Genomic DNA, 18596 nt, shown 5'->3' with positions numbered 1-18596 from the left:
TGAGTGTTAAGGAGAAAAGGGAGTGAGCTCTGTAACACTTTAAATTAGGAGATGCCACTGTCAGCCTCAGCTCGGAAAAAGCCACATTACCCTAAGACATGACAGTAAAGCATTTATCTACTATCTGCCACTTCATAGCTTATATTACTGTAGAGAAATTCGTTTTTGGAAAAGGAAGTGCCAGTTTTAGAATCATGATTTTCCAGGCCTTAATATCTGAAAATATATAAATAATCATGAAGATACATTTTGGAGTTATACCCGTATGGAAACATTTTGAGATGTAAGAACCTTAAACATGGGAATTTATATTAATTCTATCCATAGTAAAAGAGGATAGATGATGCAAAAGAGAGCAAAAGTATAGTAACTTCAACATATTTAAACACTGAAATATTTCAAAAGACCACTTGCTTATATTTTAATTATATTAATTATTCATTTATTAAAAGATTTTCTATCATCTTTGACTATACATTGGAAATGTTCTCATGGGTTTAGCACGTATCTTAAGCACAGGGACTTTTGGACCAGTGAGAAGGAGAAAAACACATATTCTTGGATGGACTATGTTATTTGCTTGCTTTTTTATAACCACCTTTATAGTCAGGTTCTGTGCCAAAGAATTAAAGTTCTTCCTTTGTGGCTATAGCACCCAGCAGTCAAAGTACTATGTGTGAATAAACTATTTTCAAAACAATGTTTTATAGATATAAAGTCATTTAAACTTGTAATAAATTTAGATTCAACAAAAATTTGGTGTTGCATTATGAGCCTAATACTTTACTAGATATTTTTACATGTCATTTTAATCTTCATTGATCAGGTGAAGAATCAGGTGCTCAGAGACCTATCTCGGTCACACAACTGATAAGTGATACATAAAGTGTTGGGATTTACATCTTTTTGAGTCCATTCTTAATTATTTCTATGATAAGGTACTGTTTTTGTCAAATCACCATTAATTTGGGGCACATAAATACAGTATAGATTACTGCATTATTTTCTTAGGGCCGCTATTACAAATTACCACCAGGTTGGTGGCTTAAAACAACAAGAAGTTTTTCTCTCACAGTTATAGGATCCAGAAGTCCATTATCAGTTTTACTGGGCTGAATTCAAGACGTTGATGGGGCCAACATGAAAGCTCCCTCAGAGAGAAATGATTCCTTGCCTCTTCCAGCTTCTTGAGGCACATAAATGGCTCATGGTGCTTCCTCTATCTGCAAATCCAGCTGTCTTCAAATCTCTCTCTGCTTCCATTGTCAAATTACCCTCTACCTTCTGTGTGTATATCAAATCTCCCTCTGCCTTTGTCTTGTAAAGACATTTGTGATGGTAGTTAGGGCCCACTTAAATAATCTCAGTTTCCTAATGGCAAGATTTTAATCTAATCACATCTGCAAAACTTTACTATATAACATTCACAGGTTTTAGTGATTAGCACCTGATATCTTTGGATAGTCATTATTCATCATACTGCAACCCACCTCTGGACTCCCCAAATTTACAGCCATTCCGTATGTAAAAGTACATTCACCTCACTCCAACATCCCCCAAGGTTTCCACACATCATAAAATAAAACTTCAAAATCTCATTTAGATGTCACGAGCTCAAAAATCTAAAGTCTCATCACCTACATAATCTAAATCCTGTATGGTATTTAGATGTATCTAGGTATGATCCATCTTGGGCCAAAACTCCTCTATATCTCTGGATCTGTAAAACTAGAGAATAAAATATCTATACCCAAAACACAATGGTGGGACAGGAATAATACTAGTGTTATAGACATTCCCATTACAAAAAAGGGAAAGGGAAAAATGGAAGGAAGAAAGAGTCACCAGTCACAACAATTCAAAATATAGTAGGGAAAATTTGGTTAGATTTCAAGATTTGGGAATATTCCTTTGTGGCTTGAGGGTCCTGCTTTTTTACCTGTGGTTCTGCCTTGGCTATGCCCTCATTGAGATCCTTCCTTTTCTTGAAAGTTAGTGTGTGTCTGTAGCTGAATGGTTTTATAAGCCTATTTCCTGCTTGTAGAATTTGGGGAGTCTGACAGCTGTCCTTCATTTTGTCCTACCTCAGTTTCTTTTTGTCTAACAGGCAGTATTTCTGCTGATACAACATTCTCAAAAACTTCGTGGGTTTCCTGTGTGTGTCACCCAGGCATTCATGTCAGTAGACAAGAGGATCCTCCCCAGATCTCTGATTATTTCTATTTCTGGCTTTCTGTTGAGATGGCTGAGGGAACCCCCCAGTCACATGAACTAGCTTAAGACTGTTCAGTCACACCATTGGACTTTTCTTTAGAGCATATTTTCCTAATAGTGAATCTTTTAATTTAGTATCTTTTGCAATCTGGATAGGCTGAGAAATTCCAAATCAAGTGTTGGTTCTATTTTACTTAACAGTTCTTTCTTCACTTTATCTCATTCCCCTCACATTTTATTGTAAGCATCAGGAAGAAACCATACTGCCCCTTCAGCACTCTTCTTAGAAATTTCCTCATTTAAACTTCCAAGTTCACCACTTTCTACAAAACTATAAGACACCAAAGTATCTACCACTATATAACATAGATTGCCTTTCTTCCAATTTCCAATAATATGCTCCCTATTTCCCCTCTCATCAGAAGCACTGTTAATATCTATATTTCTACCAACATTCTCTCTTGAAAGCTACATGTATTCTCTAAGATGACACAGGCTTTCTCTACTGGGCTTTTTCTTCTGAGCCCTCAGCAAAGAGTCTTTAATATCCATAGTTTAACTAGAAGTATGTTTATGGCAATGTAGGCTTTTTCTATCATGTGCCTCAAAATTCTTCCAGCCCATACCCATAACCCAATTCCAAAACCATTTCCACATTTTTAGGTATTTGTTACAGCATCACCCAAATCTGAGGTATCAAAATCTGTATTGGCTTCCTGTGGTTGCTGCAGTAAACAAACTTGGTGTCTTAAAAAGACAGAAATTTATTCTTTCACAGTTCTGGAGGCTGGAAGCCTAATATTAGTTTCACTGGGCCCAAATCAAGGTATCAGAAGGGCCAAGATCCTTCCATTGATTCTAAGGGGAGAATCTGTTTTTCTCCTCTTCCAACATCTGTAGCCATATTCCTTGCCTCTTGGCTCCTTCATCTGTCTTCAAAGCCAGAGCATTGCATCTTTAAATCTCTCTCTGCTTCAATCATTGAAGTACTTTTTGCCTTCTCTGTGTCTGATCCCCCTGTCCCTCTTTTACAGGAACAAGTAATGGCATTTAGAACCCACCTGGATAATGCAGGATAATTTCCTCATTTCCAGATCCTTAACTTTATCATATCTGTAGACATTTTATCATATAATGCAATATTCATATACTCCAGGGATTAGGAACTGATATCTCTGGGTGGCTCTTATTCAGCAGACTATAGTTATTATCTCCTAAAATAATTATGCTCCTAGAATCTGCTCCTTAATCTAGGAAATGATTGAATAAAATATGTTAATGATTTTATTTAGTTTAATATACTCATTACATAGATTAAGTTTCTGAAGGCAAGATAAAGTAAATGATGTGCTTAAAACTGAACAGCAAATGTGTTTTGATTGTTTTGTTTTGTTTTATTTTGTTTTAGGGCCACAAGCCACAGCATATGGAAGTTCCCAGGCTGGGGGGCGAATCAGAGCTACAACTGCCAGCCTACAGCACAGCCACAGCAATGTGGGATTCAAGCCACATCTGTGACCTACACCACAGCTTGAGCAATGCTGGATCCTTAACCCACTGAGTAAGGCCAGGGACTGAACCCACATCCTCATGGATACTATCCATGAGGTTTGTTACTGCTGAGCCACAATGGGAACTCCCGAACAGCAAATTTTTTGACATAGCCAAGAGTCTGAACCATATCCTCTTGCTCCCACTCTTCTGCAGTACATTCTGATTCTCTAAATGAATTACTAAGCATTGCTCATTTTAATTCTCACCAAATTACCTCAGAACCAAATAGAACAGCATCAGTTTTGTAATTCATCATGTACTCCACTGAATATAGTCAATAGTAACCTCAGGAAATTGGAGAAGTATAGGAAACAATCTATTTAAAAGATTACTTAGATCTCCAGTCAGAAGTTTGTATGAATATAAGTACTTAACATTTAGTTAAGTAATGATGCTAACTTATTTTCTAAGTTCTCAGAATTGTAGAACTTAGAGGAATTTTAAAAGATAGTTTACTTCAACCACATTTTTCAGGTAGGTAATATGTTGATCACACTTTCCAGACCAGGTGATGAAACCAAAGAAAGTCTAAATGTCTTGGATCAAGGATATGCAGTTAAAAAGTGTAATTTATCTAATAGAGAGAGGACCCATTACATGCCTAACAGCATATTAAGGGTTTGCATACAAAGGTCAGTGTGACGCTTACCATCCTTCCTCAGCCAGCCTTCTGTGTATGAGAAAACTAGATGGGTAAATTAATCAAGTGTGAGATTGTGTTGAAATACTAGATTAATGTTGTTTTGGAGGCAGGTTCTGAGAGGACATTAGAGTGGTTAGGAAGGTTTCCTAGAGATGACATCTTACTGGGACCTGAAAGAAAGGGGGCAAGGGCAGGAACATCACTCCAACTAGACCAGGAGGTTATGCAAAGGCTGCACGTGAGGGAATAAGCCATGTTCTGGAACTGTAATAACTCAATATGTCTGTAATGGGGAGTATAGTAGGAAAGCAGGGGCAGGGATGGAGGGGTCAGTAGAGAACAATCCTGAAGGCCTTACATGACACTCAAAGAAGATACTGTTCTGGGGACACTGGGATGAAATGAAAGTATTTAATAGCGGCTTGTATAGATTTGTGCCTTACACAGACCCAGAGGGCTAATACTAGGGAGATTTTGTAATGGATAGTTTGAGAGTGATAAGGGTGTTATTAATTATATGTCAGAACAAGAGGCACAAAGTGAGACTATCCCAGGCAAACCAGGACAGGTCATACTAGCTAAGACTGTCCTAGGTTTACATTCTGACTCACGTATACTAAGTATGTAACTTCAGTCTGGCATAACTTTCAGACTCAATTTTCTCATCTAAAGATAAGAGTAGTTAAAAGTAACAGTGTCTGTTTTACCCATTTCATGTAATTTTTCTGAGAGTCAATTGATGAAAATATTAAAATGCTTTGTAAACTATAAAACAAAACGGTATGATACCACTTTTCTGTCTAATTTTTTATTATCCTATGACTTAAGAATCTTTTCAGAAAATGGGATAATTAAAAACAACACAGTAGTCATAGCATAAAACAGTATTAAGAGCTAATCTTAAAATGTGCCAGGCCCTATATATAGAAATTAACATTTATAGTCTCATTTGTAAGTTTACAAACTTATCCTTCCAACAGTGATGAGGTAGGTGGTATTATTATTCTCACTTAACAGTTGTACAGATCAAGACCCTGACAGTCCTTTGTCCAAGTGCACATAACTACCCAGTTTTAGAACCGAGGTTCTACATCAAGAAGTTTGTCTGCAAAGCTCAAGGTCTTAACAGTGGGTGCAGTTGCATACATGCTGTCAGCATCCTGCTCCTAGCTGTTTTTAAAGTACTTAAGTATACTCTTTTGCAAGAAAAAGAGCTGTTGTCCTTTGTTTCTTTTCCTAATCACCTAAACCAAGTAAATCTAAGACAATTTAGAACAACAACGATACGAAAAAATACACAAGTGGAGCAAGTAATATTGATGTGTCAGTAGTTCCCTTTGGGAATCTGCTGCAAAATTGTAAAACCCCTTCCCGGGGATATGTTAGTTAAGAACTTCTACAGTAGGAACAATTTTAAAATTTTAAGTAACGGTCACTTAGCAAATCAGAAATGGTAAAGATGATGCCATTTGATGTAGATCAGGACTACTTTTTTATGTCCCTTGTATAAATTAGTTCTGAGGGATTTTTTTGGCAGGTTAAGGTACAATTTTAATACTTTCAGGTTATGTCAGTTATGCTATAATTAATACTCTTTTCAAATATTTCTCTGCTTTCTCTTTTTTCCTTATTTCAAAAAGTTAATAAATATAAAATAAAGGCAATTTAAAATGCAAACTATTTACATGTAAAGTTTTAGCAGAAAACTTAGGTCCTCAAATCTAAGGATATTTACATACTTCCCTCTCACCTGATAACATGGTCTAGTGTATTTTGCTTTGTATTTCATAAGATACCCAACAATCTGTAAACTGCTCTACCCCACTGGCCCGTTGTTTCCTGAAAACTTTATATAAGGTTCTGTGCCTACATGCTTCTGTGCCTTCTTTTAGGATTTTCTTATTCCTTTCTTCAATCTAAGTCTGTCTAGAGCTCCTTATCCTCAGTGTGACACTCTCCTTGTCATCATCCTTCCCTCAGATATAGGTTGCTATTTGCTTAAATTCTATCCCACTTCTTTGGAATTTAGCATAAACAGCCTTACATTATCTTCCAACTGCATGGGAAGATCTCCTGTCTCTGTCTCTAGATTGCAAACCCTTTGAAGGTATGGGCCAAAAAGGTTACAGTCCTGGGATGAGAATTAAGAAATTTAAACTACAGAACTTACTGAGAGCTGAGCATCTGTGATAATCCTGGTTCAAAACCATATCATAACTTGAAACATAAGATTTATTTTGAAATATTTAAAAATTGAGTCACTTTTATTTTTCCCTTTAATGCAGTAATCTGTCTTCTTCCAACTTGTTTTGTCCTTAGGCTTTGGTTGTTGTTGTTTTCCTTTTTTTGTTCTCTTTTGCAGTTGTGTCCTTGAACATGTGTTACCTTCTTTTCTTTTAGCTCATTTCTCCTCAAGTTATCTGCTACTAGTCTCTCTCTCTCTCTCTCTTTTTTTTTTTTTTTTTTGCTTTTTAGGGCCACACTCATGGCATATAGAAGCTCCCAGGCTAGGGGTTGAACTGGAGCTACAGCTGCCGGCCAATACCACAGCCATAGCAAACGCAGGATCTGAGCTGCATCTGTGACCTACACCACAGCTCATGGCAACACCAGATCCTTAATCCACTGAGGCCAGAGATTGAACCCACATTCTCATGGATCCTAGTTGTGTTTGTTAACCACTGAGCCACGAAGGGAATTCCTGCTACTAGCCTCTTAATGGATCATATCTCTATGCTTTCCCCCAAACCTCAGAACATTATGAATACTGTAATTCCAAATCTTAAATTATTTCAGATGTTCTAATATTTCTATTCTTAAAAAAAAGCCAAGTGTATTCCTCATCCCTGCTTCTTTCTTCTATCCTGATAATTTTAGTTCCCACTTTATGAAATAATCTGCTGGTTTCCTTCCTGATGCTTTTCCTTCAAACACGAGGAAGCATCACATTTGCTTTTTCTTGATATGTGAATACCCATTTCATGAGGGCATCATTAAGCTATTACCAATATTAACGTCAACTTCTCCAAACCTGTTACTAAACCCTAGGCTCAGTGTGCTTTTTCTGTACTTCTTGGAAGAGGCACCAGACGTTCCCCTGCCTATTCTCTTCCTCCTCCCTCCCTCCCTCAACAGGCTTCTCTAGCCTAGAATGGTCCCCAACTGTTTTTGCTTAGCTTTCCTATTTGTTTTCCATACAGTTACCCCAGTTTTCATCACTTACCTCTTGTTTTTCTAAAACTATCTGTAAAGTGAAGCTCTATAAGAGTAAAACTAGCATCTTTTTTCAGCACATATTTAAGTGTCAGACGTTTTATGACACAAAGCAGACCCTTAATACATTTCTGTTGAATGAATAAATGATCTTTTTTAAGCTTTATTCTGCAGAAAAGAGGTAGGTATTGTTATTATCTTTGTTTTACTGATGACAACTTGCCCAAGTGATACACTATTGTCAGCAGTCTGGAGACTCAGATGCACCCACTTTTGTGTCTTTAAAACTTACTTTTGATCCAGGTCCATAGTTGTAATCACTTTTAATCAAAGCCCAGGCTTTTAACCCCTCTACCCTTCTTCAGTTCTTTAGCAGGAACTCAGATTTAGCCTTCCATATTCTGATACTGTGGCTGCAATTACTTCTGTGGGATTCCTTTTAGATCACAGGTTCTCGTTTCAGTTAATTTAACATCCAGTCGAATGCCAGGGCTCGGGTTATATTTCCCTCACACCTTTCTTGTCATGTCAGCCCTTTTGCAGCGCTACTCATTAGCTTGATCTCCTTCCTGAGAGTTCAAAACCCTTGTCTTCATCACTCCAGCAAAGCATCTCCTCCTCCTCTCACAGTCTATGTCTAAATGCTCTATGGCCTCTTCTGCTTTTCCTCTGGCTTCTAACATTCTAATTATATGTTCTTTATCATCTCTCTTGCTTCAGCTTTAAAGCTTTTATGTAGTTTCATTCATCAACTTTTTATATCATTATCTGATTAACATCTCTAACATTTTTTTTCTTTTCACATTTGTGGAATCACATCCTTCTACAGAGATGTTCTCCAAAATGCCTTAGAAACCTGGCTCACTATATTACTAATTATTACTGTGAATAATATTGTAAATAGATCTTACTTTATATCATAAGTAGTATATAAATTACTGTTGTATTTCTTCATGTTGCAGAATATTAATTTTTCTTTTAATAATTCTATCAATAAAGCTATTTAAGCTTTGGAAATCTATCCCTCTATATAATTAAAAACCAACTGTAAAAATAAGTTTGGCTTTTAATTATTATTATAGTAACAAATCAATTTAACATATATAAATAGTCAGATTTTACATATAATAAAAAATAAATCTAATTCGGCAATCAGTGCCAAGAGGTTCTTTCTTGAAAGAATTTATGTGCACACACATGCACTATGAATTCAGATTCTAACTCCGTGCATTTTTTTTTCTTTTTTTTCTTCCTTTAGGTCCGTATCTGCAGCATACGGAGGTTCCCAGGCTAGGGGTCAAATCAGAGCTACAGCTACCGGCCTATGTCACAGCCACGGCAACACCAGATCCTAGCTGCATCTGCGACCTACACCACAGCTCATGGCAACGATGGATCCTTAACCCACTGAGCAAGGCCAGGGATCAAACCTGTGTCCTCATGGATACTAGTCAGATTCATTTCCACTGAACTACGATAGGAACTCCTGTGCATTTCTATGTTTGGTCATCCTGAAGTGAACATGCATGTATATTTCACATTTTTCTATTTGGATAATCAGTATTAAAATGAGAACATGGGTTTTATTTTAGAGAGCTACAGTTGGCAGAGGTGTACAGAGAAGCTTTATAATGTAAGTGAAGTTCTGGAAGTTTAAAATATTAAAGACTTCTAAATTAACATTAATCATTTTGAAATAAATGATGACTAAAAGAGAAGAGAAATAATTATTTGTTTTCCTAAATCATCTTCACTTTCTCTTATGCAAAATGGTCATAATATTGACAAAGTAACCATGAGTGTTGCATATACTAAAACAGTTTATAAAAGAGAGATAAAATGAACCTGTAGGGAGAGTTACAGGGAAGAGAATAACTTAAAGGGAAAATTCAGATTGATGACTTCTAATCCAACAACCAGTGTCCATTCTCAGAAGGTGCTTATTCATGGTTTGCCCACTTCACTAAAAGCAAAGCTTTAAGAAATTGGCCTGAGTGCTGGGACAATGGAGAATTCACTAGATATTTGAAATGAGAAGAGGCACCTGATGGAGTATGTTGAATTTGCATTGCTGAAGACTTTTATGCATAGAATATAAACTATATTTTTTGATGCTACACATCCAAAAACAGCTAGGCTACTGGCTCTAAATGTATCATCGGATGCTAAGCAATGATAATGGATAACTTTACCTTGTTTCAATGGTATGTAACCAGGCAAAAGGAAAAATAAGAAAACAAGAAAAGGAGATATAGTGAAGTGATGAAGAGGTGATAAAGTATTAGGATTTCACAGTGCCTCAAATGGCTGATAGTTCAGATGAACAGCTGCCCTAGGACAGAACCATTAGAAAGCAGTTGATGGATCTTGAATTATAAAGACCCTATGAATATGTCAAGTTATCCTCAAACAGGGAAAGTACCTCAAAAAAAATTAAGGATGATCTAACAGGTTTTTATCAGTAAAACATGTTAACATAAGGTCCTTGAAATAAAATAATGATTACAGAAAAATGCCTTTTAAAAAAATTCTTGATTTTGCTATTTAGAATTAAAATTAACCTACACTATTCATTATTAAGTTATATAGTTGTAGTAAAATGATTAAGTTATATTTAGTTGACAATTACTTGAAGTTGGGGATACTGACTTAATACTTCTATTATAGTTAAATGAAGCATTAATATCCTAATGTCATCATTCATTATAGGAAGCATGTCAAACACTTGAAAATTCCTCATTAATGATAACACACATATTGACAGATTAGATATAGGTAAAGGTAGACAGGTTTAGGTTGAAGAATTATTAGGTGAAGTATAAAATGAGGCAATGCTTTACTGCTAGCACTATGAATCTATCAAATGGTAATTGGATGCACGTGTTAGCAGCAGTAAAAAGTCACTGTCCAGTTGTCCACCTTACATGGGAATCTACTTTGAGTGTCGTCTTTGATTTATTGTTCCAATTAGAACATAGTGTTCAAAGAAAGAACACAACTGACCTGATTTAAAAGCAAGGGAGTCTTAAGGCCATTATTTCCTGGGTCACCTGGCTCCCTTTTAGATGTCTTGAAACTTTCTATTTGTGCAAAGTATGTACTAATTAAATACTTGGTCTTAAACTGATTCTATAAAGCATTAACTTTTTTTATTCATAAATACAGTATCAGAGTATCGCTGCTGGCTTCCCAAGATACAGATATATTTTCTTACACTAATTTTAAAGGCATATTTCTAGATTATCACTTGTTATACTAACTGACTGGCACAAGTAAAGGTAATAGGCAATGAAAAAAAAAAGAGTGCCAATTATGAAAAGTAAATATTTTAAATCTGCAAAACCAAATAACAAACACCATTTGTCAAATGTAAATGATCTTAAAACATTGCAATATACATGAAGATACTCCTGCATAAAGAACTTGAGACAAAATGAGGCTCATTACTTTTCTATATTGTAATAAAACTGTATTAAAATTACATTAACATAAATATTATGCCCCGTTTTACTAGAAAATTAAAGGAGAACATTAACTTCCGGGAGAGAAATGCTAATGTTTTACTTATATTAACCAAAAATCAACTATTAATGCTGACAAATGTTGGAACAGTAATACTAAAAATGTCATCTGAATTACTCTTCATTGCAAAGGTCACAGAATTAATGTTAAGAGAGATAAAAATCACTTTGAACTAATACACATGTATTACTCTTCCTTCTAAAGTATAATAAAGAAATATCATTTGGACTGCAATTTTGGATAAGCATACAGACATTTCAGGCTCAGGAAAGATGGAGATATTCATAGGCAGCTCATAAATGTGAAGAACATTAGCTCCGTTTCAAATGAGCCATCAACTTTTTTCCAGCATTTTGGCCTATGCAAAGTCAGATGTTTGGATAACAAATGGGGTTTGCCTCTGAACATTAAGGTAATTGTGTAGGAACTTAAAATGTTCATTCATGTTCTACCATAAGTTCATTAAAAACTAAATAAATGAACTAGAGTAAAGCTTTTCACTCTAAACTAGATAGTAAAAATACATGCAATAGAGTTTCCTTCTTTGTATGACACAATTCCTCTTCCTTTTAAGTTCTGTGCTTAAACATCATTTTGAAAATAGCTGTTTATAAAGAAAGGTACATACCTTTGGGTAATATATTACTAAAATATCCAAGACCTAGAGATTGGTGTCTATGAATTCTCATACTCCAATATTGGCATGTGATTTCCGCCTGCTGTTTTCTTGAGTTTCATCTAGTAGATGGTTATAAATCAGGTTTATGAAGAGGAAACTCTCTGTAATAGTGAATTTTTAATGGATTTATGATAAATCCATCAAAGTGGTGGGTCCATATGGTAGGAATGCAGTAAAGGTAATAGGACAGTGTTATGTAAACATTAACTACAGTTGCCTTCCACCTTCATATATCCTCAATCCTCATGATTGAATGGAAGCAATTATAAATTATTCAACCAAACTCTAGAAACAACCACAACTTAAATAAGATACCAGTGGAAGCCATAAGTTGTATATAGGTTCTCTTCCCAGAAAACCGTTTTATATCTATTTGGAGATAATTTTCAAGTAATTATTTAATCTATTATTCAAGTCCTTATTTTCCTCAAAAAAATTCTTACCTTATTTAATTTCCCACAATAAGCTCTAGTCCTGATTAAAAAGTAATGATGCAAACCTTTAATACAAGAAGATAATCTGTCATTTTTATGAGTGAAGTACATTTTTGGTTTACAGAGTCATTTTAAAGTTTTTGTTACACACACACACACATACACACACACATAGAGCTTTAGGTGTCTAAGATTTTGCTCCGTTGAGAGTGCTACATCAGAAGTTTCTTCAGCAGCCCTATTTCACACTTGTATTTACAATCAAATTATTTTATTACATGTGGGAACAATTAAACATTTGGTACTCAGCTATAAACAATCAGTATATACAATGGCATGGATTTTTCTTAGTCATGTATTTCAAATGCCCTCTGTGAGACTGATCTACGCATATATTGTGTGTCCATGAACAATTATATTCTCAAACATAAAATCGAAAGGGCTATTTCACCTAGAGAATGCACTAACATTGTCTGACACCAGGTAGCCAGCTGCAATACCTTTAACATATTTCATTCTGTTCCACTGTCATTCTGCTGTTCTTCCAACTTCCTTCTGAAGAACAGTTTGTGTACACAGCAAGAGGCAATTAAGGATTTGAATAATTTGGTCTTTAGAGTTTTGTGGTATCTACCTCTAATATATTGAGATCAGTGTTGCCAGTAGCAGAGAGGTGAAGGAGAAAAGTAGTGATAAAAATCAAATCAATTTAGGTTTGAATCCTGGCTTTGTCAACTGCCAACTGAAGGATCTTGAGTGATTCACTTTTTTTCAGGGTTGGTTTTCATATTTGAAAAGTGTGGCTAGCTCTATCTAAATCATAGTACTATTAATGAGTCTTCAATGAGGTATATAAGAGGGCATAGGAAGCATGATGAGAACATACTGATATCTCAATGTCTCCCATACTCCTCTCCTGGAAAGACTATTATAAGCACCATTTTGAGAATATCTATCCTTGCCTTTCTCAAGTTTAGGGATACATTTTCTTTTCACTTGACTTGCCTTTTCTCTAAGTGGCAATCATGAGAGTATCCCACAGCTGTTTTACCCACATCCAGAAATAAGCCCACCAGTCCCAGTTGTAAGGGTACCTAACAGCTGTATCCAGCTTTTCTAGGAGGCCAGAACTGGAGCTGAGTGGTAATGTTTCAAGGGCAAAGCTCTAGATGTAAATAATGATAAAACAAACCTAAATGAGTCTGAGCATATCTAGTGACAGATACATGACAGCTATTCTAAATTATTCAAGCTTTCTCAGACCTCTAGCAGGAGAAACATAATTCATCACTGCTCCTTTGATTCTTTCTACTGTCATATAATGGCTAAGCAACAAACAAAAAAATACCCTACCCCTAAAAGTTATAATAATCACTCAAAATGAAGAAGAGTTTCTCTGGCACATGTAATATTTTTAGAACCATCCAATTTCTGGGAACTAACTTTGGAGGTGGACATTAAAAATGATTTTGCAAGGCTTATGGGCGATTTCCTTACTTCTCTTTTCTTAGCATTTTGTTGGCAAAAAGCCAGTAAAACAGTTGTTTAATTACCCAGGACATCACAAACATGTAACCTCTTAAATAAGCTGTTACTGTATTTTAGCAGCAATAATACTAGGGTTAAAAATAACAAAGAAAATTAACATTCAAATAGACAAATCTCAAAAGAACAGCTTTGTGTATTGAGATTAATTAATAACTTGTTTAGGAAAATGTTACTGAAATGTGGTTTTTGGACAAGGAACTGACACTCTTCAGAGGTTAGATACCCTAATATTTAACAGGTTACCATTTGATGGGCTGGCTGGCTGGTTACCCTGCAGGCATGGCAAAAGTTTGTTCTCATGTAATTAAGCAACATTTAGACAATATCTTAATGATACCATGTAGTTCAGCTGAATCAGTCCAGCTGGATATTGTAGCAGCATTCTGATTACCCAGCCACATGTGAAATTAAGGCTTTTTCAACCTCTACTATTCACTTGCTATGTCTTGATACAGATGTTCTAGGAAAGCCTAAATTATTTATGGTTTGACATTATTTAGCAGAGCAAGCCCCATCCCCTTTCATTTCCAACCACTGATTAGGCTTGCATTACTATATATTATAATTTTAATATGGACTATTAAAGTTATAATTTATCATGTGGAAGACATATTGGGATACTTTAGGATGAAAATTTTCCACACTTGTTTTTATGTGATAAAAATTGTGTACTCTTCTCTTTGCAGATAATTCTTACTGTAAAAATATATTTTACTGTGTATTCTAGAAATCATTTTACTAAATAGTTAATCATATGGTGATCATTATTTTTTAAAAAATAGTAATTTAAGTTGACTAAATAAACTACTGTAGATTAGTCCTTACATCCCATCTAAAAACACTTAAAATATAGCAATACCAAAATCAAGTTAGTGTAAAAAAAATTTGCAATACTCTGAACTTTTATTATATTTCTTTGAGTTATCACCATGAACTAAAAATAAAAAGAATTTCAGTCCCTGTGAATTTTTTTTTTTTTTAAACTCCCAGATCACTCTTCACTAAGGTGTTTGGATCACTTCTTACCCATTGTCCTACCTGGATGATAACACAATTATTTTGTTTTAGAAGTGAACAAGAATATTAAAATTTTCAATCAACAACCATAACATCTATACATTGTATCTAATAAATTTAGGTAACAAATTACTTTTGAGCTAAAAAAAATCATAAATGACATTATTTCACGTACTTCTTATAAATGAGAATGGAAAACAATATAGATAATGGACTATGCAACATCTCTGGTAATAAACATAAAGTGGAATACTTTAAAATACTTATACAGATCTTTTTTATTACTTGTAAACATATTGCTAATTTTAGTAAATCTAAGCAGCAGCTGAGGAGGAACAGAAGCTAATGTTGAATGTTTGTGTGTCCCCAAATAAGAAAACTAAGCCTTATTTCTTGTAAATCTTTTATTTTAAAAATATGATGCTAAGTTCTGGTTAATTGTCTTTCCCATTAGTACCAGTTACTTGCTGGGCTAAGGAATCTTAAAATATATGACTCATGTATTTAAGTTAGCTGGCAAATATGTGCTTGGAATTCCCAAACAATTGACACAAAAAAGTCCCTTGAAAAGGTAACTTGGAAGTACCATCAAGATAATGCTAAATGGTCATTAAAGATGTTTAAATGTCATTGTCTACTATCTTCAGTGTGCCATTACATAGCCTCAGGATCCTTTCAAATAGCAATCAATAGAGGATGAATAAGTCCCACCACTTGAAAGTAACTAGGAAAGGAAGCCAACAGAGTAATCTGGCCTTGCTGGTCTGATTCAAGAAGCGACACAATGTCCACTCCTCTTCTTCTAGCTCTCCCCCATCCCCACCCCACCCACATTCCTGCAAGAAAGAAGAGTAAGAACTAAAGAAGGAAAGAAAGAGGGAGAGAGAAAGGAAAAAGGTAAGTAGTCCCAAGAATCAGAGAATAATTTGTATTGAGGAGAAAACCTCATCCTATGGGATAAACTATAACCATGGAAACAAACTTACGACTTTTACTTTGAAAATAAAAGAATGACAATGAAATTTGTGTGAGGTCTGTGTGACTCCAGTCCCAGATGTTTACAATGCTGTAGTACTATGGCTCTGCAATATGAGAGGTTTCAGAAGAAAGGAGTACAACAGGACACCACAAAAGCAGCGCATATGCTATTGACAATGCAGACATGAGCATCATGTTACCAAGAGAGAAGGCAGGCAGAAGACAAATAGCAGCGGTGGTGCCTGAAAAGCTAACTTCATGAACTGCAATCACTCAAGCCAACATGAGGGACAAAAAAAAAAAAAATCAAAACCAGAAAAATGCTTTTGCTCCTATCTAGAGGGATGTTGGAGTAAAGGGATGGGGGTGGGGAGAGGATGAAATTGACTTTTCTTAAAGTTCCCATAAAGTCTTTATAATTGACAGCGGATAATTATTTTCAGCTTGAGGAAACTGTCCTGAAACTCTTAATAAGATTGCCAGCGAAAAGAAACAAAATGTGTTTACTTGAGTGATTTCCAAAAGGGAGGGAAAGGAGACCTTGGGATGAGGTGGGGAAGGGTAATAGAGACAGAGAGGGGCACCTATGCACTCCAGCAACCCTTGGGCGCCCTGAGTGGTCCCACGAGTGCAAGCCAGAGAGACAGAGCAGATAGGGTGGCAAGGCAGGGAGTGGGGTGTGCGGAGGGAGCACGCTGAGAGGAGGAGGTGCGTCAGGGCAATGTATACAAGGGAGGGGGGGTGATTTAGTGTGAAAGTATTCCACTTAATCATTTTACAGGGGTTTGGGACGTAAATATTTAGTTGGCCACATCTGGAACAGATTTTCCCCCCCGTGTGGGGTGGGGGTGGATAATTGGGAGGAGGGGAGCGCGCATTTGTTACTTACTGTACGGGCAGTTCTCCTTCTTGGTACCGCTGACCTTCCCATTCTCAATCTTGAGAAAGTACTTGGTGAAAGAAAATAGCTTTCTCCAGCGGACATCTCCTTGGAGGTGGTTGTAGCTCCGCACATGCCTCCCCGCACTGGAAGGAGAGGAGAAGGACGAGGAGGAGGAGGAGGAAGAGGAGTTGGTGGCCTCTGGTGACACCATGTCCTGACCAAGGGCTTGGCAGGTGACAGGGACGGAAGACACCAAGAACAGCAACAAGAAGCAACAGCAGCAGCAGCCGGGCAGGTGGGGAAAGGCTGAGGCACAATGTGTCAGTATCCATTTCCACATTGTACTGAAACTCTCGGCACTGGAAATTGTCTCATCAGAAGGAACATACTGGAAGGGTAAGACCTGGTGCGAGGCAAGGAGACAGCTGGAGGTGGCGGCCGCTGGTTAGCTCCCTCTGGGCTCGGATTTGACCAGAAGTGAAAGCACCAACATCCATAACTCCTCGAAAGGGCCGGCTGCCTCTCCTTGCTCCTTTCTCGGATCTGCTGCCGCGCGCCCCTCGCTCTCCGGGTGAATGTGGACGTGGGTGGCCGCAGTAGCAGAAACTGGTGGCGGCGGTGGTGGTGTGGGTCACCGTCGATCTTCACTCCCCCAGGAGTTACTTTGTTCTCTTCTTCACTCCTTTCTTCACTCCTTTCTTCACCATGTTAGATGCAAAAAAAGGTCTGAAAAACAGATGACAGCACGGTGAACAAAACCCAAAGGGCCTGGGGTGGGAGGCTGGGGGAGATATCTGCGCCCCTCTGCGGTTGGCACCTTCTGGCCCCTCTCCGAAGAGCCCCAGCTGGCTAGCCAGTTCTAAAAGTGCGTCCCTTTGGAGTTGTCAGAACTGGATGCAGCTGCCCGGTCGTCGTTGTTTTCTTCCCCCTCTCGCTTTCTCTTTTTGATGGTGCCTGTTGGTTTGAAGCCTCCAGAAAGTCACTTCTTATTTGGGGGTGGGGGGGGATGGCGGTTGGTGTTTTGTTTGGCCCAATTTCCCTCCTCCTCCCACCCCCTTCCTTTGGAAAGCCCGCTTGTAAACAGGTTGAAGCCTGGAGTCTAAATGTCAGTGATTCTAAGCCAGAGGTGGGCTCTGCCTCTGCTGGTCAAACCTCATTTGCAAGGGTGGAGAAGCGGGGGGAGGGGGTCAAACGGCGGTGGGACATCTGAAACCCTCGGCTGCTGGGAACGCCAAGGAGAGGGAGGGGGGAAGGAGGCCAGGAGGGGGGGGAGAGCAGGGGATCGAGTAGAAGGGAGCGCAATGCCTCTGCCCGGAGCTCGGGGGCTGCGGGTCCCTTCCTCGCCACCCCGCCGCGGCAGCCTGCAGTCCCCGCCTGCGCTTCCAGCTCCGGCTAATTGCCGCGAAAGCGTCCTTGTGCTCTGAGCGCTGGTCACCGGCGCAAGCTGTATCCTCACACTTTCCGAATTTTGCTTTCTTCCACCCTGAACCAATCCCCTCTGGAGAGCCCCTTTCTCACTTGTTTTCCAGCATAGGATTTTTTTTCTTTTCTTTTCTTTTCCTTTGACAGTGAAGTACTTGAGAGCCACCTGGAGCCTGGTGCTTGGCTGACTTTTTTTCCCCCTCTTACTCCCAGAAAGGGGGGCGGGGGGCGTTGAGGAAGAAAGATGCTAAGGATAAACCCCCTAAAGCAGCAGATTATAAACTGGTGTGAGCAAGCAAAGAAAAGGAAGACATAATTAGTTTCCTTTCCTCCTCTTCTGCCAGCTTCCAAGGAGGTCTGTGCTTTAATGAATCACTGATTTCTCGCTTCCGTTGCTGAAGTAAAAAGTTCACACTTTGGCCCTCTCTGCCTTTTAAGCTCAGGGAGATTTATCACCACCCTTAAAAGTCGCCTCTCTCGGCACAAATG

At 37.6% G+C, this 18596-nt stretch overlaps 1 protein-coding gene across 1 annotated transcript in view; it reads right to left on the bottom strand.

Moving 5' to 3' along the window:
• Positions 1-18388, bottom strand: part of FGF10 (fibroblast growth factor 10) — an 80497-nt gene extending 62109 nt beyond the window's left edge. Inside the window, exon 1 of the mRNA XM_047764063.1 lies at positions 16692-18388. Within this exon, the coding sequence (XP_047620019.1) occupies positions 16692-17025 (334 nt within the window). The 5' untranslated portion in view covers positions 17026-18388. The remainder of the gene's footprint in view (positions 1-16691) is intronic.
• Positions 18389-18596: the final 208 nt, after the last annotated feature.

Source organism: Phacochoerus africanus, chromosome 1, assembly GCF_016906955.1.
Source record: "Phacochoerus africanus isolate WHEZ1 chromosome 1, ROS_Pafr_v1, whole genome shotgun sequence".
Classification (NCBI taxonomy): domain Eukaryota; kingdom Metazoa; phylum Chordata; class Mammalia; order Artiodactyla; family Suidae; genus Phacochoerus; species Phacochoerus africanus.
Note: the sequence above shows the minus strand (reverse complement) of the source record. Positions and strands in the feature narration are given on the sequence as shown.